We start from the raw sequence: 23,727 nt of genomic DNA on the forward strand, positions 1-23,727 counted from the left end.
GAAAGAGGGAGCCGAATGACGTAGCCAGTGACGTCAGAGGCTGGCGAGACGCGCTGCCTCCCACCCACTCCCGGCTGACCTTTTCCGGCGCTCATCCGTTTTCGGTGTCGCTGGGGAAAACACGCGAAATCGACAAGAACGGGATGATGAGATAAATGTGGGAGTAGGAAAGGGAAGACACGAGTGACGCGCTGCAGAGGTTCCGGAGTGACTGATCGCTTGCTACATTTATCCCTATTCGGGAATAACGGTGTGTCGAATGAGCTGTAGGGAGCGAAGGGAATGGAAGGAAAGGTCTGTGGACATTTCTCCCTTTTCGGGAAGAATGGAAAGTTTAAGGAGCTGTAGGGAGCGAAGTGAATAGAAGGACCGCGGACATTTCTCCCTATTTGAGAAAAAGGAGAATGGAAGGAGCTGTAGCGATCGAAGCGTATGGAAGGGAGTACAGAGGAGAAAGGGCATCGGCGCATGTTAAATAAAAGCAGCGAGCAACGGTAGCTGCTTAGCCTCAGTTTCATTGTTTTTTCGTGTTCTCGAGTATGTGCTTAGGAGAAGACATTCATGGGTAGCGCTGCAGTTGCGAAGGCCAGAGCGTGGGTGCAGAGAGCTTGGTTCGAAACAGAAATTGCTTCTGATGATAATGGTGAGCAATAGGGTATGGCGGCGTGTGGTGCCTACTGGCGTTGCGGGTAAAATGCACAGAGGGATGGAACGGAATTAATGCTTGAAATGCAAGGTTCAACGGATTTTGGCGCTGTGTAATTGTGAGGCGGGTGCGACTACAACGAGTTGCGCACTAAATTGTGGTCACTCTGGGAAACTAACAGAAATGTTAACATACCAGAAACAGAAATAGAAAAGGACTACGAAAGGAACATAGATACATATGACGAACGCTTGGCCGTCCTGTCAACCCGTCGTGCAAACGTCCAAACCTTTTGTGTTTCCCGCTCTCTCGTATGTATGTTTCACCCTCTACGTGTCCATAAGCTCTCGGGGTCAGCCATAGCCCGTCTTTTCCTCTTTGCAATTGTCTAGAGAGATTTTGTACCTTGCGTCATATAGTTTGCCCAAAGGCATCTGCAGAGAATATACCCAATGGGAAGCTTGTAAAATGGTGCGGAAAAAGTCTCGAATACAGCCCGAGCCTTCCGTGGGTTAACCAATTTTCGATAGGCTAGAAAAGTTTTATTTTTACGCATTTATTTTTTGTTACGTGCGCTCGGCCTTCTTGTCAGCAAATATTTATTTGTTGACGACGCTTGGTATGTAGAACGCATGCGCCGTCTTTCGCATGCGAGCTCGGCTTCTCATTTATTCTTACCTTCAGTGCCAGAAACGGTTACGTCGGGACCAATAGAACAACACCGAATCCAATTAGGCCCGCGTCGTTTACTTCGTTTTTTAAATTTTTCACAAAGATGGCGGAGTGCACGCGTGTAGTGAATACGGCCTGGGCGCTAAGCGGCGGTGTGTATACTGACCTGTGTCGAACAATTAACCGAGTCACTGGATGTAATAATACTTCACGAAACTCGGCATTACATGGCGCCGTTTCCGGAACCTTGCGCGAATTCAGGAACGAAGGAAAAGTCTTCATGGCTACAGACTACTGCGAAGTCTGTAGCTCGGCGCATTAAAAATGGATTTCAGAAAGTATTTCGAAAAATTGAAGGCGCATTCTGTTAATCTGACAAGGGTTTCATCGTCAGCTGTGAAAGTGGTCTCATAGGGGTAATGGACCTAGGTTGCAATTGCGTAAGGAACACCGAGGACAAATGGAAGACCACTTCCTCCGAAACCGAGCTTTTATAAGCTAGAAAATTCCGAAAAAAAAACAATGCACAGGTGTCGCCACCACCGGCCGATTTCGCAAGTGAAATGCCTGCGTCGACACCGATTTTCAAACGGTGGCAACCCGTCTTTTTCGATAATGACGTCACAAGTTCGGATCGACTGGCGAGAAGATATAAAATCCACTTTTCTCGCGGACGAATGCATCTTTCGATGCCTATCAAACGTCAGCATAGCCATACAGAGCCAGAGGTAAAATTTTACTCAAAACCGTAGTTTTATGGAATTGTCCTCAGGGTCTCTTCAGTGGTTTACATGACGTCATCATCACGTGACCTTACTAAGCGATGTCACAGTCGGTCATATGACCGGTGAATCAAGACGAGTCATGACTAGCGCGACGGGTCAGTCACGTCACCCACATGTTATGTGGCCCACCAGTCACGTGACCAGCGGCGACGTCACTGATTATGGTCACGTGATGCAGACGTCATTTCGAACTACCTGACGTCATGTCTCCGTACAACACGCTTTTAATATCAAGCTGGCGCAGTAATGGGGGCACGCAGCAAGGTTGACCAAGAGTAATAATAATAATAATTGGTTTTCGGGGAAAGGAAATGGTGCAGTATCTGTCTCATATATCGGCGGACACCTGAACCGCGCCGTAAGGGGAGGGATAAAGGACGGAGTGAAAGAAGAAAGGAAGAGAGAGGTGCCGTAGTGGAGGTCTCCGGTATAATTTCGACCACCTGGGGATCTTTAACGTGCACTGACATCGCACAGCACACGGGCGCCTGAGCGTTTTTCCTCCATAAAAACGCAGCCGCCGCGGTCGGGTTCGAACCCGGGAACTCCGGATCAGTAGTCGAGCGCCCTAACCACTGAGCCACCGCGGCGGGCCTTGACCAAGAGTAATAATAATAATAATAATAATAATAATAATAATAATAATAATAATAATAATAATAATAATAATAATAATAATAATAACGGGTTTTGGGGGAAAGGAAATGGCGCAGTATCTGTCTCATATATCGTTGGACACCTGAACCGCGCCGTAAGGGAAGGGATAAAGGAGGGAGTGAAAGAAGAAAGGAAGAAGTGGTGCCGTAGTGGAGGGCTCCGGAATAATTTCGACCACCTGGGGATCTTTAACGTGCACTGACATCCCACAGCACACGGGCGCCTTAGCGTTTTTCCTCCATAAAAACGCAGCCGCCGCGGTCGTGTTCGAACCCGGGAACTCCGGATCAGTAGCCGAGCGTCCTAACCACTGAGCCACCGCGGCGGGTTTGACTAAGATAAATAAATAATTGGTTTTTTGGGGGAAAGGAAATGGCGCAGTATCTGTCTCATATATCGTTGGACACCTGAACCCCGCCGTAAGGGAAGGGATAAAGGAGGGAGTGAAAGAAGAAAGGAAGAAGAGGTGCCGTAGTGGAAAGCTCCGGAATAATTTCGACCACCTGGGGATCTTTAACGTGCACTGACATCGCACAGCACACGGGCGCCTTAGCGTGTTTTTTTTTTTTTTTGACCAAGAGGCTGATTTCATTTTCGGGGCACGCGTGAGGACTCTACCTGCGAAGAAAGAAAGAAAGGAAGAAAGAAGGAAAGAAAGAAGGAAAAAAGGAAGGAAGAAAGAAGGGAAGAAATAGAGAAGGAAAGAGGAAGCAAAAGTTGCAGTGCACCCGTCATGTCTCGGCTCCGGCGTGGCGCGTGATTGTCGTTATTGAAGCCGATGGTTCCACGCAGCAGGTTCACTGAATTAGCGTAACGCGTTGCGAAGACCAGCCGGACGGCTGTTTCGCTATGGCCGATCGTGCGTCCAGGTTAACAAACCCCTTTCGCGCAACAAGTGGTCACTTGCTGCACGGCTGTTGAGCGCGCCCTGTACAGCGCTATACGGTCTTCGCTTTCAAACGTGGAAAAGGGAAGCATTCTCCCTCGAGACTCTCCATAAAACGCGCGTATGTATACAGGCGAACCTTTCAGTGAACGATTGGACCAATAAAGGCTGTTACCGAAGAAGATATTTTCTCGTGCAGCTTCTCTAAATTAGCGGAGAGGTACGCCGTAAAAAAATAAAAGGATAAAAAGCAAAGAAGAAAAACTGACAGCCGACTGGTTTGACTGATCGTCTATCTAGGTGAATAGCCTTTATTCTGACACGTGCCACCCGCTATTCCAAACCCGAAGCATTCTGCATTGCACATTGTGAAGACGGGGATGTGCAGCATGTAACTTCGTATTAGGGAGTGTATCTCGCCGGAACTTTAGGAACTCGAAGCACATCGCCACGAGTAAAGCAGCCTTATGCCGGAGACTATACGGTTGGACCGATTTGGCATAGCTGTCATGGATTATGGGTTGGCGCTCGCGAAAACAATTGCGAGAGGGTGCCGGTATATACATGACGGATAGTCTGTCGAGGAAAATAACTATACTCTTATCTGACACGTGTCGGCGCGCTTTATACAGTGAACCATTCTGCACTTTGTACGTAAAACAAAAATGGTTGAAAGTGGCGGTTCTGTAAAACGGCGGCGGTAGAAAAAAGAGATAGTAGAAAAATAGTTACCGTATACTATCGCTCGCACTGGGGAGGCTTCACAATTCAGGCTTGAGTGAGGAGATTCTAGTGGGCTCCGTGACGTACAGCCGTTAGCATAACGAGGCTATTGAGGACCTCTTGCCATGCTTTGTAAAATTGTCTTTTCTCAGAAGCTGTTTGTTCTTTATGCTGAGCACGTCTGTGGTATTGTACGTGTTGGGTAACAGCGTTTTGGGTAGCTGCGCTATATTTGACGCAGCTGCATGGTGCGCGGTTTGACTTATTTGGTGTATCATTCGCTCCTCGCTTTCTCGCCTAGCATATGTTAAGCGCCCTGCGAAATTGCTTTTTTTATAATTAATAATTGGTTTTTTGGGGAAAGGAAATGGAGCAGTATCTGTCTCATATATCATTGGACACCTGAACCGCGCCGTAAGGGAAGGGATAAAGGAGGGAGTGAAAGAAGAAAGGAAGGATAATTGCCGTAGTGGAGGGCTCCGGAATAATTTCGACCACCTGGGGATCTTAACGTGCACTGACATCGCACAGCACACTGGCGCCTTAGCGTTTTTCCTCCATAAAAACGCAGCCGCCGCGGTCGGGTTCGAACCCGGGAACTCCGGATCAGTAGTCGAGCGCCCTAACCACTGAGCCACCGCGGCCGGGCTGCTTTTTTTTTTCCAGTTCACAAACTGAAAGCTGGTCGTTGTGAGACAAATATTTCTAAATGCTCTAAATTTATGCTACGTTTGTTATCTTGTTATATGGTATGCATGGTATGGTATGGTATGGTATGGTATGGTATGGTATGGTATGGTATGGTATGGTATGGTATGGTTCATTATGCTATGCTGTCTCATTTATGCTTTAACGTAGTGAACATTTAAAACTGCATGTCGGTTGTGATAGAGGAGGGCTTCGGGTAAATTTCTACCTCCTGGGATTTCTACCTCCGCGCCACATTTAATGTATACACTGGTTCTAGTGTGAGCAAAATTAAATACTGAGATGGGCGCTGTGCGCTTTAGCCTTGAACCCCCCCCCCCCCCCCCCCCCCCGCTGAGGGCCGCTTTTATCATTCTGTAAACAGATGCAAAGATGGCACTAATTGGAAGCCACTGATAACTGCGGCCTTGAGTATCATTCGTAGAAGACGTCTTCGTTGCTAGAGTTGGTGCTGAATATTATTTCGTATTTATATTTGTTGTTGAACGCCTGCCTGGCTTTTTTTTTTAAGCTGGAGTCCGTATTTTCAGATCAGAAGAAAGAGAACTCAGAAGTGGCAGATGACTTAAACAGGCGTGATGTGTGGTTGTTTATCCTACATTTGAGGAGCAGATAGAGAAAAAAATCAAGTCGAAATAGTAGCGAAGTAATTGTAAATTACTTCGCTACTATTTCGCTTTCGCTACTATTTCGCTCAAGCAGCACAGGCTATCGGCCCAACATTGGAACCGTATTGGCAATGGCCGGCCCTACAAAGGACCAGGATGGGACCATCCTGTTGCGATATTGGGCCGATGGAGGAAACCCGCAGCGTGTCATACGTCGCACAATGTACCCACATTGTGGTCTCGTTGTGAAACATTTTAACTGTGCACATACCGTGGTTTTGACCGGTTCGCCGTGTGCACATCTCAAGACGTTGTGAATAAACTTTTAAGAGGTCTGGCGTGTTTTATAGTGACTATTCGTGGAGCTGGGATAACTTTTCATGCAAATGGTCGTGAGAATGTTTGCTTAATTGTGCTGCGTGCTGTAATATTGTAAACCTGGATTTTGTTCGGTTACTGCTTGTATAATAATAATAATAATAATAATAATAATAATAATAATAATAATAATAATAATAATAATAATAATAATAATAATAATAATAATAATAATAATAGGTTTTGGGAGGAAGGAAATGGCGCAGTAGATGTCTCATATATCGTTGGACACCTGAACCGCGCCGTAAGGGAAGGGACAACGGAGGGAGTGAAAGAAGAAAGGAAGAGAGAGGTGCCTAGTGGAGGGCTCCGGAATAATTTCGACCACCTGGGGACCTTTAACGTGCACTGACATCGCACAGCACACGGGCGCCTAAGCGTTTTTCCTCCATAAAAACGCAGCCGCCGCCGTCGGGTTCGAACCCGGGAACTCCGGATCAGTAGCCGAGCGCCCTAACCACTGAGCCACCGCGGCGGGTTTCCGGTCTTGTATTTGGGGTACAGGTTCTCACTCACTTTAGTCAGCGTACCGCAGCAGTGGCCTAGCTTGTGGTCTGAGCATCCGCCTCGTATGCGGGAGGTGCGGGGTTCGATCCCCAGTGCCGCCGGGTACCCACCGGGGATACAATGGGTACAAGCTTTCCCCTGGCCTGGTGCTCGGCTTATTTAGGGTGAAATGCTTGGAAGATGGGTCTTTGACCCCACCTTGAGCAAACGAAAAATACCTTGTGTCATGGCGCTCTTTGGCCGCAAATGCCCTTGTGCCATAAAAAATCACCATCGTCATCATCACTTTAGTCAGCGGTTTTTCATCTTTCTTTTCCCACTACTTGCTCAAGAAGGGGGTTCTCAGCACGGTTTTTAGCGTTGAGGGTGCAGTGAACAAACTTAAGCAACGAAGCCCCAAAGTTCTCAGCGAAAGGAGAACCAGCACTTTTAACCTAGTTAACGGGCCTAGCTTTTGACTATCAGCCTTAGTAATGTGACCTTCCTTTTTTTTTATGTTTGGTAAGCGCTGCCACGGCAGTAGTGGTTGCAGGCTTTTCTTTATTCTGTTTATCATTTGTGTTGTTTTTTTCCTTTTCTAGCCTTATCGCTCCTCTAGTTTGCGTGTGGACCAGTAATTTGTTTACTCGAGTGTTTACAGCGTATGTTCGCAACGAGCTTACGCTCTTAACTCTCTCTCTCTCTCTTTTTCCCAGAATGCAGCGAGGAGGACGCCACTCAGGCCGCCCTGAAACGGCCCGCGACGCTGAGCCAATCGGAGTACAACCTTCTGCAAGGTGAGCGAGTGACTGAACGCGCCATCGCCGCCACTTTCTGTCCCGACTGATAGTTAACGATGCTTAGTTAGCGAAACAGCGGGGAGGTGATTGATTTCGTGCTCTCATCCTACTAAGCGTGGATTTAAACGAAATGAGGTATAAGCCTCACCTGGTGAAGCCCGTCCTGAAGGATCGGAAACCATGAACGTGATGAGAATGGTTTCCAGAGGTCGTCAACGGCCTATTCAGCGCTGAACAAAGATACCTTGATCACAACTTAGTGAGTACGAAAAAAATAGATAAGAAAAAAACTCCTGTTGTCACTGTGAGTACCAGATCACGGTAAATGGAATTTTGTCATCACGTAAAAGACGCTGATGTTAAACCAAACAAACAAAGATGTTTTACTGCTTTATGAGGTAGCCATACCTTTACATTCTCTCTTGGTGTTTAATGAAGGTTCACAAGCTTGTAAACCGTTCACTCGTTTTAAGTTTTTTTTTGCCCAAAACACGCAGAAAGTTTCAGGCAAGTATGGCATCTATTAAAGGGTGAGCATATTTCCATACAGAAAAAAACTGAGTAGCTATGTGTTTGGGGCGTGGTCTTTGTTTTTTGTGTTTATGTGTGTGAAAATTGGCTCGAACCGACTTACGTGAACGTCACGGATACAAAAACGCTTTCCCGGCTTTAGCCGGGCGTGCACCCTTTGCACCGTCGACTGCAAAAAGGACGCTGCGATGACGTCACAACCGTCCGGAAGCAGTTCGTAGTTGCTACGCACGCCCCCTCTATCGGAATCAGCTGCGCGGCGTCCTCCTGCTCCTGTCCGAGCCGCACTCCACTCACGCCCTGCGATTTTCCTCCTGCTCCTCTAAATGCGCCCTATATACCGTCCATGCTTTGAATCTCAAAAGAGCGGCTAGGAAAAAAAAATGTGGAGAGAGATGAGGTTGGAAAGAGAAGGAGAGGGTAGAAAGACGCGTGGCTTCCGACAGCGCCAAGTCCGCAGGATGCAAGAGCGTAGCTATAGTATATGTTCCGTTGGGACTAAAGTTGTACTGTAGAGTCATAAACAAAAAAGGCGTTCATGGAAGGGGGAGGAGGGACGTGAAAGTTGGACGAGAGAAGGAAAAGTGAAAGTGGAAGTAAAGTTCAGACGGGAATTTTCGCAAGATAGCTAAAGCGACGGTGTTGGTTGAGAATACAGATGTAGAAATAAGGCGAATGCTCCTTGAGATTCATGAACTCGGACTTTCGTGAGTCTGCTTGGTCGGCACGAAATAAAGAAGGGTGGGTTTAAAAAAAGAAACAAATAAAATAAAAAGAAATGAAAGTGCGAGGGAATTTTTTGTTATTTTTCCAGATTTATAGATGCGCGGACTTATCGCAGTTTCTACTAAAATGGGAGGAAGGGTTGGAGTGTTGCGGTAAAAAAAAAAGAGTAAATAAGTAAGAGCGAGGAGGACTTGAATGATTGAATGGAAAGGAGTGGAAATGGACTAAAACATGCATAGCGCTGTAGAAGCAGTTTTTTTTTCTCTCTCAGGGGGAATCCTTGTCAAGCAGAAAAGAAAGAAAAAAAAAACAAGATGCAGATAAAAACCGCGGGGTTTGCGGAGCTTGCGGAATGCGCTCGAAGAAGTGTCGCCTAGATTTGTCGACGTCTACGCGGCAGAGATTTTTCTTTTTTTTTTTTGAGGCCGCCCCCTAGCGCTTCTCGCATCATAAATCGCGCCTCTGGGAGAACTTTTCGTTCATTCGCGTCGTCGTCTTTGGTGGTCGAGCGAGCTGGTCCGAGTGGGGCGGCCGGCTGCCCGGGGGTCGCTGTTGTGGAGAGATGGGTTGCAGAGTGCGGACGCTGAGCTACGGCGGCCATTTTGTTGCAGCTCCACCAGCTTCCTCCTGCAGGAGGAGCTGCTTAAGTCAGATGTCCACAGAGCACGCGAACAGTGCTGACTTGGACTTGCGATGACTAGGCAATGAATCGCTTAACGAAAAAAAATTTAGAGAATGTTTACTACATTCGAATCAGTGCGAAAGCACGGATTTGTGCAACGTAGAAGACGACAATGATTGGGCAGAGAGAGAGAGAAAGAAAATTGGAGGACGCTTAAGCTTCGCTTTTAAGAGTTGAACTAGACAGTGTGTTGCAGCGCTGCCAGGGAGTCCACGGAACGCCATCGCCCGTTCTGCGCAACGCCTTGGCTGTTGGCAACACCTTTGAACAAATTTTTATTTTTCAATTATGTCGATAAATAATTGATCAATTACACACTCTAATTTTTATTAATTACTATCATCTTGCATTGGATTTTTTATTTTCATCATTTTGACACCTTTGAACCCCCCTTTTTCCAGAATTTTCATTTTCATTTATTTAATTATTTAACTAACCAATTAATTACAAATATTCATTAACTCGTCTTATCCTATCACACACCGATCAATAATCAATCACTAGAACCACAAATTACTATGATACACATTTTTTACGCAGCCCCCGATTATTTCCGACACGTGGTGCCGACTACTACTGCGCCGACGACTTTTCGACTGAACAAGCTGCATACGCTATCGCGTAAAACGTTTAGTACATAGGATAGTCGGGTGGGCTCTCATTCTAGGAGCCCACTGGCTTTTGCCGCCGCTCTTGCCCGGGTCACCAGCGGAAGCTGGTCTTGCGAATGTGACATGGACAACGCCGCCTCTCAGACCTCAGTGGTTGGGTTATTGATTCTTTTGATAGCTGAATTTTTCTGGCATGGCCATACCATATGGTATAAGTTAGCCACTTCACCCCAGCGTATACTTTCCTCGTTAATCTGCTATGTTGGAGGAAAGTCCTATAGCTTAATAACGGTTCTGAATAATTACGTTCCTGCGAATGTCGAGGAACCCGGGGTAATAGCGCGCGGACAGCGCCGTGAGCGCTTTCGTTTCCAATATCCGTAGGGTGTCCTGTAGTCCATATGACTGTGGATTTAAGTCTGTACCGGCGGCTGCGTTTTTATGGAGGAAAAACGCTAAGGCGCCCGTGTGCTGTGCGATGTCAGTGCACGTTAAAGATCCCCAGGTGGTCGAAATTATTCCGGAGCCCTCCATTACGGCACCCCTTTCTTCCTTTCTTCTTTCACTCCCTCCTTTATCCCTACCCTTACGGCGCGGTTCGGGTGTCCAACGATATATGAGACAGATACTGCGCCATTTCCTTTCCCCAAAAACCAATTATTATTATTATTATTATTATTATTATTAATAATATTATTATTATTATTATTATTATTATTATTATTATTATTATTATTATTATTATTATTATTATTATTATTATTATTATATTATTATTATTATTATTATTATTATTATTATTATTATTATTTTCTTTAGTTCTCTTCGCGTGTTTACCAGTCCTTCCTCTGGTATAGATACGCATGCAGTCTGAAAGTCCAGGCAGTGCCGCGGAATGGAGCGCTCGCGCTAGGCCAGTTGCGGACACGCAAGAAATTATTTTGCTCGTTTCATGATCACCTGATTAGTGCCACTTAAAAGACGACTATGAGCGGTCAGTGCCGCGGTTCAGAATTCCCATGGAACATACGTTCTTGCGCATCTAGACAATGTGAGGTTTCCATGAGGCTGTTGCGCTGCAGGAATCCTCGCCTTAATCTATATTTATGCCGTTCTGGGTTCACGCCGTCGAAGCTATGTGCGTCATGCGGGGACGTTGAGACGATAGATCATTTCATCCTCTACAGCCGGCGGATTGCACGGCAGAGAATGCAGGTTTTGGAAAATCCTCTCGCTCAATTAGGACTGCCGTTTACTCTTCCCGTCCTCCTCTCCTTCGGTGCAACCGTCAAAGGGAACGCCACTTGGCAGATGTGTCAGTTTCTTCACAAGTATATCATTGAAACCGGGAGATTTTTGTGTTAACTTCTCGATGCCCTTTACTTTCCTCTCAAAATTGTTTTCTTTCTGATTAATTCTTTAAAATTTAGTTATTCAATCCAAACCGCATTGTTTCCTCGGTTTTCATTCCGAATTCCTCAAGATCTCTCAAAATTTGTAGTTTTCTTTTTCTCTCAGATTCCTCTATATTTCATGTACAAACGTTAGCGCAAAATAAGGCACATTCACAAGAAAGGTGTCTTGTCCACCTTTCCTGTGAATGTGTCTTATTTTGCGCTAACGTTTGTACATAGAGCTATACACCAACTAGCCCAGCAACAAGTGTTACTTGAGTACCTTTCCTCTATATTTATGAGCCGCTTGAGATAAACCTGGATGAGGTTTTTTTTCTGTTTGGATCTGCACTAAGCCTTGGTCAATCCTCCACCGTGGGTATGTGCCATCGTTTTTGAGGCAACAACAACAACATCAACAACGACAGAGCGCTCGCGCTGGGCCAGCAGCAAGCAGACGAGAAAACAGGCAACGGACGATTTTGCTTGGGGTTGGTAGCCATGGGATTAGTGCTTGCGCGCTAATAAACGGATTCGGTTTTAGGCGTTCTGAGGCGAAATTTCAGTTGCCTTTATAATGGCTTGAAACAAGGTTTGTATTTCACGCACATACGATGAGTACTCGAGAAGGCATGCGCATGCTGGGGCCCTTCCTCCTTAGGGTTAATCAACAAACTTAAAAAAGAAGACAGAACAGGGCTGCCAGATTCGTCCTTGGAAACTACGATAGAAAACGTGGTATGACAGAGGCTGAACGCACTCTCTAGTTGCCTGACCTAAAAACTTGCAGAAGAAATCTGTGATTAAATTTTCTCTGTTGTATATATATTGTTCTCAAGCTGGCATCAGTCGCGATAAATACGTGCAGCCACCATTCTATGTATCCTGAAGAAAGGATCACCCTTTTAAACTTAACGAACTTGCTTTTGAAGGCGATCATTTCTGGTGTTCTTTTTCTGAACAGGTAGCGTGTGCGTTGCATCTATTTCCGCCCGTTGTTGCACAAATTACATCCGTTGATGCGTTTTACCGCGCTTGGAGGGCATAAATACCTCGTATAATCTTCTGTTTTTCCAGCGAAATCCCCATATTGTGATGCCTAAATGTCAAAGCAGGTACTTAATGAGTAGAATCAAAATAAAAACTGATTAACATTGGTAATAATTAAACGTTAGTCACTGGCGATTTTAGGACTCCGTTTAATCTGCGCCTGGCGTGCGGTGTCTTTAAGGGGTCACACCCATTCTCACAGAAGAATTCAGCCGTTGTTGAAACTCTGGGCACTTGAGGCTGCGCAGCAAGTTTTTTGCGCCATCTTTAGAGAAACCCCGCCTGCATAGAATCAACATGAATATAAAGCAATTTTTTTTTCTACAGTGGTCATTGTTAGTACGGCTGCTGACTCTTACGAATCCCTGTTAACGAGATGCTTTCAGTGACAGACTACACTGCACAAGAGACGCGAGGGATGCAGGGAAGATGAGACACCCGGTCACTGAGCTTCCAGACGGTGACTAGAAGTGGTTGTTAAAATGCATGCACAGGCGGCGACGAGGCACATGATATATCACCATGCTTAGAAAGGCAAGCTGTTTTGCGCACAACACTGTTGAAAGTTCAGCGTCCGCGTCTGCCTCATCTTCCAAATACCCTCTCTCTCAATCTCCGTGGTGCATTTGTGTTGCCCCTACAAGTTAGATTAATTACTTTAGAGCATTGATGGGGGTACGTGGTTCATTTTATACGTAAACGTATCCACTGCTCCAGAACTTTTTTTTGTTATTTCTTCGCGCACTGATTCTGATAGGCTACTTTTAGCATCCGCTTTTTTATGGGTGTATATATATTTTTAAAATACTTGTCCCTGCCCCATCTCCCGCCGTCGCCACCCGTTGTGATGCTAATTTTGCGCTTGCTTGACTGTTCCTGAGGTGAAAAAGGCAATTTCTCACTTTCTCGAAGCTCTGACCTGGGCGCACCCCCACGAGAAAGAAAAAAGTAAAATAAACCTAAAGCTATTTATTGCATGCGCTCTCTCGTCGAGAAAAGGGGAGCGGTTATGTTCGTGTTGTTCGATGCGAAACGTTCGAGAAGAAGGATTGGGCCCAGGAACGAAAAGGCCGTTCTCCTGCGCGCCTGCTAAAATAAACAAGTAAACAAAACATAAAGTTCGCCAATCGCTCTACGCACGACGAAAATCATGAACAAGAGAGCGGGAATGGGGAGCGGAATAAAAGCAAGCCGTTGCGAAGCCGCAGCCAATATGAATGGCTCTCGTGTAGCAGAAAAATGGGACCTGCCTTTTTCTCTCCTTCCCTTTACCCTCCCCCCCCCTCCCTCCCACGCACAGACGCTGTTTCCTTACCCCTCAGGTTGTCTATTCGCTTTATTAAAATACGTAGAGCCTCCCTTGTCCTCCCGCTCTTCTCAAATATCTCGCATTTCTTTTTTTTTTCATGCTGGGTGCTTTACCTGATCCAAACTCGACGGTGCGGCATTCGAAAAGATAAACGTTTGGAGGCAGAACACTTGAACCGAAAGGCGAGGGGTAACCGCACCAAAGTGCGCACATATGTTACAGAGGATGAAAACGCACGCACACAAACACAAACACGCGCTTTGCCGAAGTCGCCACCAGGATCGTCAAGTTTCGGATCATCTTTTTTTTTGTTCCTTTTTGGTTTTGGACGGCACCTTATTTCCCACTATTCTGGCTGATCCATTCCTTTTTTTTTTCATTGGGCTTTAGCCCTTTACATATGTATTTATGTGGTTGGGGTTTAGCACTTTATGTATGTATGTATGCGATTGAAATATAATCATACCTGCTTCTTGATTTTTTATTTTCCATATTTCTTTTTTTTTCTCTAGCGATTCTCTGCGTTTCAGATGTTTTCCGGTTATCCTTACGCTTCTCTAGTTCAGATCTGCGGGTTTTGGCCGCCGGAGGGGACAGGGAAAGAGGGGGGAAGGGTTTCGGGGAAGGAGGTTCCTGACTTCCTGACAGATGGCGCCGCGGCCGCAATATTACACGAGACGCAGGTGCCCACGCGCGAGAATGCGAAAACACGCGTATCGCCTTTCCGGTTGAGCTAGGCGTCTAGCGTTGCCTTTTCTCCTTAGTATTCCTAGCATATATTTCCGACCAAATCAAAATACACGAGCAAGAAGAAAGGAAACGGCTTGGAAGTTGCGATCTTGCCCCGATGATTCTGCTCTGGCCGTAAAGGTTTGCGATTCGTTGGGTCGAAGTGTTTTTCTTTGTTTTTATTTTTATTTTCGCGCGCGGTATGGCTGAGTTTGTGCGGGTGCAAATATTTTCGAGCAAGAATTCGGCTGGCTCTTCCTTTTTTTAATATTTACTGACGGCGTCATATATTGTGCATGTAGTGTTTCGCAAGGGATTGCCTTCGTCTTTACTGTCTTCTGCGAAGTAGAAAGAATTCGTCAAACGAAAAACCACGCCGACGCAACCTTCCTTCCTTCCTTCCTTCCTTCCTTCCTTCCTTCCTTCCTTCCTTCCTTCCTTCCTTCCTTCCTTCCTTCCTTCCTTCCTTCCTTCCTTCCTTCCTTCCTTCCTTCCTTCCTTCCTTCCTTCCTTCCTTCCTTCCTTCCTTCCTTCCTTCCTTCCTTCCCTCCTTCCTTCCTTCCTTCCTTCCTTCCTTCCTTCCTTCCTTCCTTCCTTCCTTCCTTCCTTCCTTCTTTCCTTCCTTCCTTCCTTCCTTCCTTCTTCCTTCGAATAACGTTTTTCTCTATATATATACATACACAGAATACGCCTGCTAACTAGTAGGCTGCTTAACTAATATTAAATAGTTAACTTTCTATCTATTACTGTTACGCTCCTTAATTGTTGAGAGGCGTGCAGCCCACTGTAAGTAATATCCATGTCAGTTGTTTAGAATTTAGAGAACGCGGTTATCCTCGGCTCTGTGGCCCAACAAATTTTCGCTACATCGTGCAAAAATACATGCGCTTTTGAGATGCTTACAGGCAAAGCAACGTCTCCAGTACATGTAACTCGTCGAAAGAGACAAAATTTGTTGGGCACAGCGCCGAGGGTAAGCGTGTTTTCGAAATTATAAAAACTGATATGGATATAAATTGCGGTGGACTACACGCCTTCAAATAATTAAGGAAACACCATATTCGCAAACAGGTCTTCAATTGAGATTAGAGCGATACGCTGGCATTGTAATCTGATAATAATATGTGTTCAACAGTAGATATTTTTATTCGTCGTAGTATAAGACACGCAATCTCCGTTCTATTCAAATAAGGGTCAGGAATGTGAATGTTGGACGAAATTACGATATTCTTAATTGGACAAAAAAGAGGACCCGCAGTTCCTCCTGTTTGTTGATACGTCCAGTACTGGAGCGGCGTCGCAGTAATGCGTTTTGTAGTAATCTACGTTGCGAATATGCCCCTTGTGTCTACATCATTACTCTGTGTAATGATAACTCGAGTGCCCCATTGTTTTCTGCGTGTCAAAAAATTACTGCAGAAAGGCGCGGGGCAGTTTTCGGTGTGCGCTTCCTTCGGAAATGTTCGCAATCGGGTGTGTTTACCTCCCGTCACGGCTCTACATCCGGCCGAGTTTAATGAGATTGTGACGGCCTGCGCAGCCTAGAGCTCGTGCTTTAATGTATGGTGTGTTTACTCAATGTCTGAGCTGATGTGTAGCAAATTGACGTTGGCACGTGTATTTGCTTAACGCGCTTACGTGTGTGCTGTATTTTCTATCCTTTTGTCTCGCTGAATACTTCTTGCGTCTTGTCTTCCTTATACGATATGGCCGTGTCGCAGTTTCGTGATCGAGCACTCGTGGGCGTAATTAAATTCTCGAATAAACCTTGTTGCTCCAACTTTCGTCGAGCGACAGTTTTCATATCGTAAGCCTGTTCAGTCGAGGCAGACTCCAGAAAGGCTTTTTTTTTTTTACAGTTGTGATTTCCGCCTGCTGCTACATTTGCACCTAATGGTCTTTTCCTTGGACAAGCTTCAGAGTGACGTCCTATAGAATATACATCGCGTTTGCATAACCCTAGAACTTGCTCACATTCGGGATTAAATTTTTAAGAACCTCCGTGTTCTTTTCTGTTCAACAACGACACACCTTCTTTTACTTATTTGTGTTTTCATAAGAGGACAGGCGTCTCACCGTGACATGTTTGCTATGATTTTATTTTTTTATGTTTAGAAGCGTGCGAGCTTGATGCCTAGTGCCTTATTTCATTAGATACGGATTGTTTAATGAAAACCTGAAACAACCCGCAGTTTGGCTCTCGGAATTGAGTTATCAGAACAGGTGGTCACCTCGTTTATATTTCTGAGTTATAATTGATAATTTACCCTACCTCTGTCAGTTTTTTTTTAAGCGATGTTTATTGCCTCGGGGCATAAAAAGTATGAAATGACAGATGAGTAAGATGCTTAAATAAATGAAAAAGGTGGGCTGTTCTGATGAAATCAAGAAGTGAACGATGATATGGACCCTGTATCCAGACAACGTAGGAAACCGGATTGTCCGTTGAGAGACCCACTGTCGCCAGGTGCCGAATTATCGTGTGCTTCAGCGCCGGGCAGTCCCACAACAGGTGGTGGATATCCGCCTCACAGTCTCTGTTCTTGCAGACTGGACACCCGGGGCGGGGATATAAATCTGTGAAACGCAGCCACTTGCGTGTCACAGCTGGAGTTAGGGCAACCCCGACCCGTATCCTCCGAAGCGCAACCTCCTCTGCATGGGCAAGACCAGGGTGGAGGGTTACCGCACAGAGAGGGATTAGAGCACGTGTGCGGCACCGGAGGTGTTCCTTTCTTTTTAAAAGAAGGGTGGTGTCATCCAGAGTGAGGACTCGAGGCAAAGACGAGGTTGGGGTCGAAAGGCGGCTCGCAGAATCTGCGCGGCTTTGTGCGCTCAGGAGGTCACGCGGGACCCGCTCAATACGGATTTGTTGCGGGATGCGTGCCGCTAGGCGATGGATGTCTTGGCAGATTTCTGGGGTGCGACTGACTCGTCGTAGTAGGCGTGTGACGTGAAGGGCGTCGGTGCGAATGACAATGCGGGCCGTGGGTAGCATGGGAACGGCGGCCACAGAGCAAAGTGCCTCTTGAACCGCAAGCATCTCCGCACAGAAGGAGGTTCTGAGAGGCGAAACCTTGACGTTTTGTTCAGAGCAGGCTTGCAAGGACAGTAAACTGCTGTTGTTGTTTCGCAGGCCTGGATGCTTGCGTGAACGTACATAACGATGGAGCCATGCGGCAGATTGGCGTCTTGCTCTGTAATTCGGTGGCGAAACGACGATGCGGCGCGGGTAGATGATGGCCGACGTAGATAAGTTGGTTTGTTGTCGCTTAGCTGCACAAAACGCCAGGGAGGAAGAACTGGCGGGGGCGGCTGTAGAATGGAGTGCGATGAAGCATATGCCCTGAGTGCACACGTGGTGTGTGTAAGGCTTGACTTTAGGTGGCGAGCATCGCGTCGTTGCTGCACCAGCTCATCTAGTGTATCCACGATCGGGGTAATGCGGGGAAGGCAAGTGATGACCCTCATTGCCTCTCGATTAACAGCTTCTAGGCGATCCCATTGAGCCCTCGTCAAATGCTGGAATTGGGCTTGGTAAACGAGGTGCGGTTGCACTACCGCCCGCACCAACTGTCGTGCAACATGAGAGCGGGCTCCTCCTGTTATAGGACCAATGCGTCTGATCAGACCCAACGCCTGAATTGCTTGCTTCTAGCCCGAGAAAGCCAAGCAGTACCTGTTCCTGACTCGTGTATTGTCAAGCCCGAGATTTTTACGGTCGAACTTTCTTGAATTGGAGTTCCGGATAGATGGAGACGAATTGGTGTTGCAGCGAGTTTACAGCGCCCCCAGCGGTCGGCGACTGACACGAACGTGGTTTGGCTCACTGAAAGCTGCAGACCAATTGAAGAAGCAAACGTAGACGTAATATCTATGGCTGATTGTAGGCCTGCTGCTTGAATCATCAGGTCGTTGTGAGTGCTCCACACCGTTATGTCATCAGCATATAATAAGAACTTAATCTCGGAGACATCATGCAAGCGCCAAGCAAGGGGGATAAAAGCAATATTAAATAATGTTGGCGATAACACCGATCCCTGGGGAACACCGTGAAGAGGCACAAATGATCCGACGGCCTCACCCGTGAGGCGTATGGCAAAGTGTCGGCATTCAAGGAAGGATTTAACAAAATTGCGCACTCTAACGGGGAAATGCAGCATGTCAAGCGATTCCAGGATGGCAGCATGACTGATATTATCGTACGCCTTTTCAACGTCCATGGCCAGTACAGTACGTACATTGTGGCTGCGGGTTGAGGCCAGAACTGCTGACGCCAAGACAGCCAGTCCATCTTCTGTACCTATGGACGTACGAAAGCCAATTTGGGAGGGATGGTAGAAACTATGGTGCTCAAACCACCACGACAGTCGTGTGGCAAGCATTTTTTCAGTAAGCTTGCATAATGTTGGCGTAAGCGATATAGGCCGGAAATTTCTTTCTTTCAATTATAACGTACAGACAAATTTCGGGTTGACTGAAACGAAGCACCCTGTTATAATACACTGTTCTAACAGACAAAAAAAAATAATTCTGGAAAAGTGAGTCGAGAAAAGGGGGGCTGATACAGCAAGTGGACTCCCAAGTCTCTTATTATGCATAATGTAGCCAACGTAAACGGTGGTAAAAACTCCCTGCGATACTTTTTAAAGACTTAAGCTTTGAAAGGCGTCATATGAACGAGAAGCAAATTAAAATTGTGTGATCGCAAAAAAAATTGACATCAGCAGACCTTGGCACAGACAAGGGGTACAGAGCCAGCGCCCCTCACATCCATCGAAGGCAAATACAGTACTCCCTTATGCCGATGAATGCAGATTGGCTGCAGGTGCGTAGTGGAGGGCGGCTGTTGCAGGGACGTAGGCGGCGCTTGAGTAGCGCGATTTATCGGCCAGTCTTCGGAAATAAGGAAACGTGTTCGCATGTGCGCGTTTCATGATGGTCGCATCATTCCTGGCGTGACTTGTCATAATTCAGTGCCGGGAAATTTTCACTTAGCCAGACAAATTTACGGGTGCATAGTGCAAGAAACCTGACTGAAAAAAAAAAGTCTCGTTTCACGAATCGCACAGAGCACTGAAGCCTTTATTTTTATTTTTATTTTTGGTCTTCTGTGTCGTCGAACTTGTTGATTTTGCACAAACGTCGAGTTAGCACTTCACAGCAAATATTTTTTTCAGTTGTTCGGTGCGGAAGTGCCGACTTGATATTTTGATTGCCTTATTTTTTGCTCTAGTAATTTATTACATAAATGCATCGAAAACGGCAGGCTTCTTCAGCCTCCTGAGCCGTATTCGCAACCACGCTTGCGCTTGTGATCATTTTACCGTTATTACTAAAAGTGCTGCGCCACAATGTGGTTGAATAAAATTCCCGAGAATTAGCTTAAGTTTTTCGTATTGGAAATCAGTCGCATCGAAGCGGTTGTTTCAACTATTCCTTTTATAACAATCTGTACGGCAGCGACGGCTTAGTAGTTTGACCATTCGCCTCCCATGTGGAAGGTGCAGGGTTCGATTCCCAGTGCCGCCGGGTGCCCACTAGGGATACAATAGGCACAAGTTTCTCCTGGCCTGGTACTCAGCTTATATGGGGTAAAATGCTTGCGAAATTGTTCTTTGACCCCACCTTGGGCAGACGAACCAAAGGGCGCCTTGTGCCACGGCGCCCCTTGGTCAAAACTACCCTTGCGTCATAAAAATTTATCACCATCATCCCCACCATAACTATCAGCATCATGATCGTCATCCTTAACTAACACTCTTTGCTAAAGCAGCAGAACCGACCTGGTCCGCTTTAAGCCCGCGCATACTCTCTCTCCCTCTCCTTTCACCGGCCGCTTAGATGCACGACTCTTTCACATCTCCAGCGTGTTCGACACAGCGCGCGGACAGCCCCGATCGGCCATTAGCGATGTTGGGCGACACTCATAACCGCGCGCATGCCTCCGCCACTGCTCGCGCACTCTGCTTGCACTGTTCGCGCGCTTAACGACGCGTGAAGGGCGCGTGCGCTGCGTTGTGCGAAGCGGTGGCGCCGTGACCGAGGTTCCTTCTCACCCCTTTCTTTTCGCCGCACACGCCCGCCTTCTCTTTCCCTCTCTTCCTTTCACTCACTACCAGCCAGGGTTCAATTAGTGGCCTGAAAGAATGCGTGCGACAAAAGCAATTCGTGGCAGGCTACGTCTGGCTGCCGAGCCAGCCGGAATGGCCGGGCGAAATTATGCGCCCTAACGACGACGCATGAAAGGCTAAATAATGAAAAAAGAAATGTTGCTTGCCCGAATCGAGCGAACGTGACGGCTACGTGCGCTGGGCGCCCAAGTTTAGTTCGCAAAGTTTTCTGCTGGCTGTTTTGCTCTCCCCCTTTACTTTCCCCCTCCTCTTTCCTCCACTTCTACGAACCACGAAGCCTCCCGTTATTTTGTTTTTCTTTCCAAGCCTTCGTAGCGTTCGCGACAGTTTGCAACCGTCGACCTTTTTCGTCTGCTCGAAAAGTAGCTTACAAGCCCTGGTTTTAGTGCCAACACACGTACCCGATGTAATCGCAGTATGTCAAAAAAGAGGGCTTCAACTGGTCAGAACACGCAGAGAGCGCCTGAATTGTTTTTTGTCCTTTCTTTCAGCCGACTTCTCTTCCAATTATATTTCCTACCAGGGTGCGCGCGGAAAGCTTTTCGTGCTTTTGAAGCTGTGCTGTGCGTGCAGTCGTTGCTGCGTGGTATCAAGCTCGACATCTCTCATCTGTCCCTGATTCCTCCCCTCCTTCTCTCACCTCCTGTCGTTGAAGGCATGTAGGCTGTTCGGAAGGAAGAAAAAACGTCGGAGTCCTGCGTACGTTTATCAATTCAACTATCGTTTTACACTGGTGTCGATTTTTTTGTACCGAATTTCTACTCAACGTTGTTCGTCTACACTTTTCGCGCTTTACGTTTGAGTGGTGGCCGAAATCTTTTATGTTTACTTCTCTTCAGGCTGCCTTTGCGTTTCTTAATGGGTGGTAAATATTCAGCTTATCGTGATTTTGTTTTCTTTTGTTCATCCGTCTACGTTGAAACTTGATCGCTTTCGTTGGCATATAGATTCAAAAGGTAATGCTGCCTGTAAAGCTTGCTTTTCTGCTATAGTAGTGGCGTTGAGGGAAAGCCCTTCATTTTCTCCGTGCAAGCCATCATGAAAGCGATGGCCATGGGCTCACAGCGCGTTCTGCAGAAAGTTGAACGGTTGTTCTCATGACATGATAAGTGATTCAGCGTAAACTATTAGGGGTGTCAGGTTATGAATATAGGGTCAGAAGGGTCATTTATGTGCAACGGGTCATGGCCATGTGTGAAGAGTTTTTGCACTTCACCCATTAGATATGTTAGATGTATTTGTAATCTATAGACTACGTGGCCTATTGACAATTAATGAGTCTCGTGAAAATTAATAGCTCGCATTAGCGGTAACCTTGCCATGTGATGACGTCATTTTACGCGGATGACAATATCTAGATTTTGTAAGGGTCGCCAATATAGCGCGTACATTTCGCGCTTCTTTTTTAAGTACCTCATTTCATTCTGCGCGTGCTTTTTTCGTTCTCTTGTTGATTTAGCTCTGGACATCGGCATTGACCGCCCCCTCACCACGACGCCATTTTTGACGCTGTACCGAAGACGGGAACGACAGCCTGTGCTTCAACCATGGAGTCACATGATGAACGTGCTGGATGACTCCTACCACGGCGTATCTGAGGTGAGCTCGCGCTTGATGCTTATCTTCGAACTGTGCTATATTTTTGTTACTTACGTCGTTGTGAGCGATAGGAGGTTCGCTGCTTTCAGGCGTTGTAGTGCCGCGCATCATGGTTGATGAGCTGCCCAGTTCATAGTCTTTCAGTGGTTAGCAATTTGCATCAATGGGGTGTAAGAATAAGAGTATTTCTAACTAGCCCATGAGAAACTGTGTAATTTAGTGTAGCACCTAGTTCATTTACCTTTAATGTCATGTCGAGCACATTTTTTCCAAGTAACTGAAATCAGCGAAACGGTATTGCTATTAGAGAAACGGTGTGAGAAGATTCAGCAGAGTTTCGTACAGTTAAATAATTTCTACTATTTACGAAGAACGCATGGATTATGACGCTGCAAGGGGAACAGAATACCAGCATTTTAATCAGACTATCTGAGTATCTATGTAATCAGAGGTTTGATATCGCATTTGATGTTGCTGCCAATTGCAGTTCATTCATAAAAACTAAAAACAGACGTGCGGGTGCAGTCGCACTCTGTATTTCTCCGTTGTTAGTTAGTCTCGGCTGAGTGGAAAAACGTTTTGCAACGTCTAAAGAGCTACTATTCAACGGGTACATTGAATTAGTCGAAAGTTTTGATGTTGGCTGTTAATTAGGGTTCTTCTGTTTGTCGTCCTTAATTGCATCCTTCGCCACGCTTGTTTTGGATCGATTTTGTGTCCCGATTATTGCGCCGTCGAGAACAAATTAGCGAAAAATACGTCCTAGTGACAAATCCGCACACTCGAAGAAAAGTCTTGAGTGAATCTATGTGTGACTGTTTTTATTGTACTGTCGTCAAGATGGGACTTAACTAACTCTCTCAGTTGTCTGTCTTGTTACAAAAGAAACACTAACCTAACAAAATGATTTGGGCCTCGAGGTCTCTTCGGGCTGCTTTGTACGTGTGAGTGTATTACTGGAGTGTTCTCACGTGCTCCTTTTGTTTATGTATAGCCGATAAACATGCGATAACTCGGCTTTATCGCTGCTTGTTGCAAGCTTCAGAACAAGTTTATGACCTTATCGGAATATTCGCAATAAAGGCACTAGTGGATGTCATGGCTCTGCCGTGTCTGCGCTATTCGCTGATAATTATCTTTTAAATGTCATTAAAAACATGCCGGAATTAGTAGCGTAGACGATGGGTATTAACGTTCAAGTTCAGCTCTGACAAACGGGCTCGGCGGCATTGATAGACGCACGCGTGGGTAGTACTTTTGTAGCGATAGCTACATCACGGCAGCATTTCGAGCCTTCAGCGTGGCGGCGCTACCACCCTGTGGCTTCACCGCCACGCTGTCATGTGGTGCGGAGCAGCTGCCGGCGGCGCGGCGCCGTGGCTGATCACGTGGTTGGTCACGTGACCAACTTCCACTCGGCCAGCTGTAGCTATCGCGTCACTCTAGGTTTAACCAGAGCTAAACCACCGCCAATTTTTTTGTTATCGTTCTTTTGCGCGTAGATGGAGGATATTCCTCTTTTTTGTTTTCTTTTTTTTCGGGGGGGGGGGGGGGGGGGAGGGACGCTCATAGGACGTCGAGGACTCTTGTGAAATCTGATGTCAGTTATTCGT

The 23,727-nt window shown here is 46.4% G+C and overlaps 1 protein-coding gene across 2 annotated transcripts in view; it reads left to right on the forward strand.

Moving 5' to 3' along the window:
• LOC144107648 (uncharacterized) overlaps nucleotides 1-23,727 on the forward strand; it is a 361,279-nt gene that overhangs the window by 297,786 nt on the left and 39,766 nt on the right. For both annotated transcript variants that reach the window (XM_077640746.1, XM_077640748.1), the window contains 2 exons: nucleotides 7,266-7,346; nucleotides 21,975-22,114. In XM_077640746.1, coding sequence (XP_077496872.1) covers nucleotides 7,266-7,346; nucleotides 21,975-22,114 — 221 coding nt within the window. The remainder of the gene's footprint in view (nucleotides 1-7,265; nucleotides 7,347-21,974; nucleotides 22,115-23,727) is intronic.

Source organism: Amblyomma americanum, chromosome 10 (assembly GCF_052857255.1).
Source record: "Amblyomma americanum isolate KBUSLIRL-KWMA chromosome 10, ASM5285725v1, whole genome shotgun sequence".
NCBI lineage: Eukaryota > Metazoa > Arthropoda > Arachnida > Ixodida > Ixodidae > Amblyomma > Amblyomma americanum.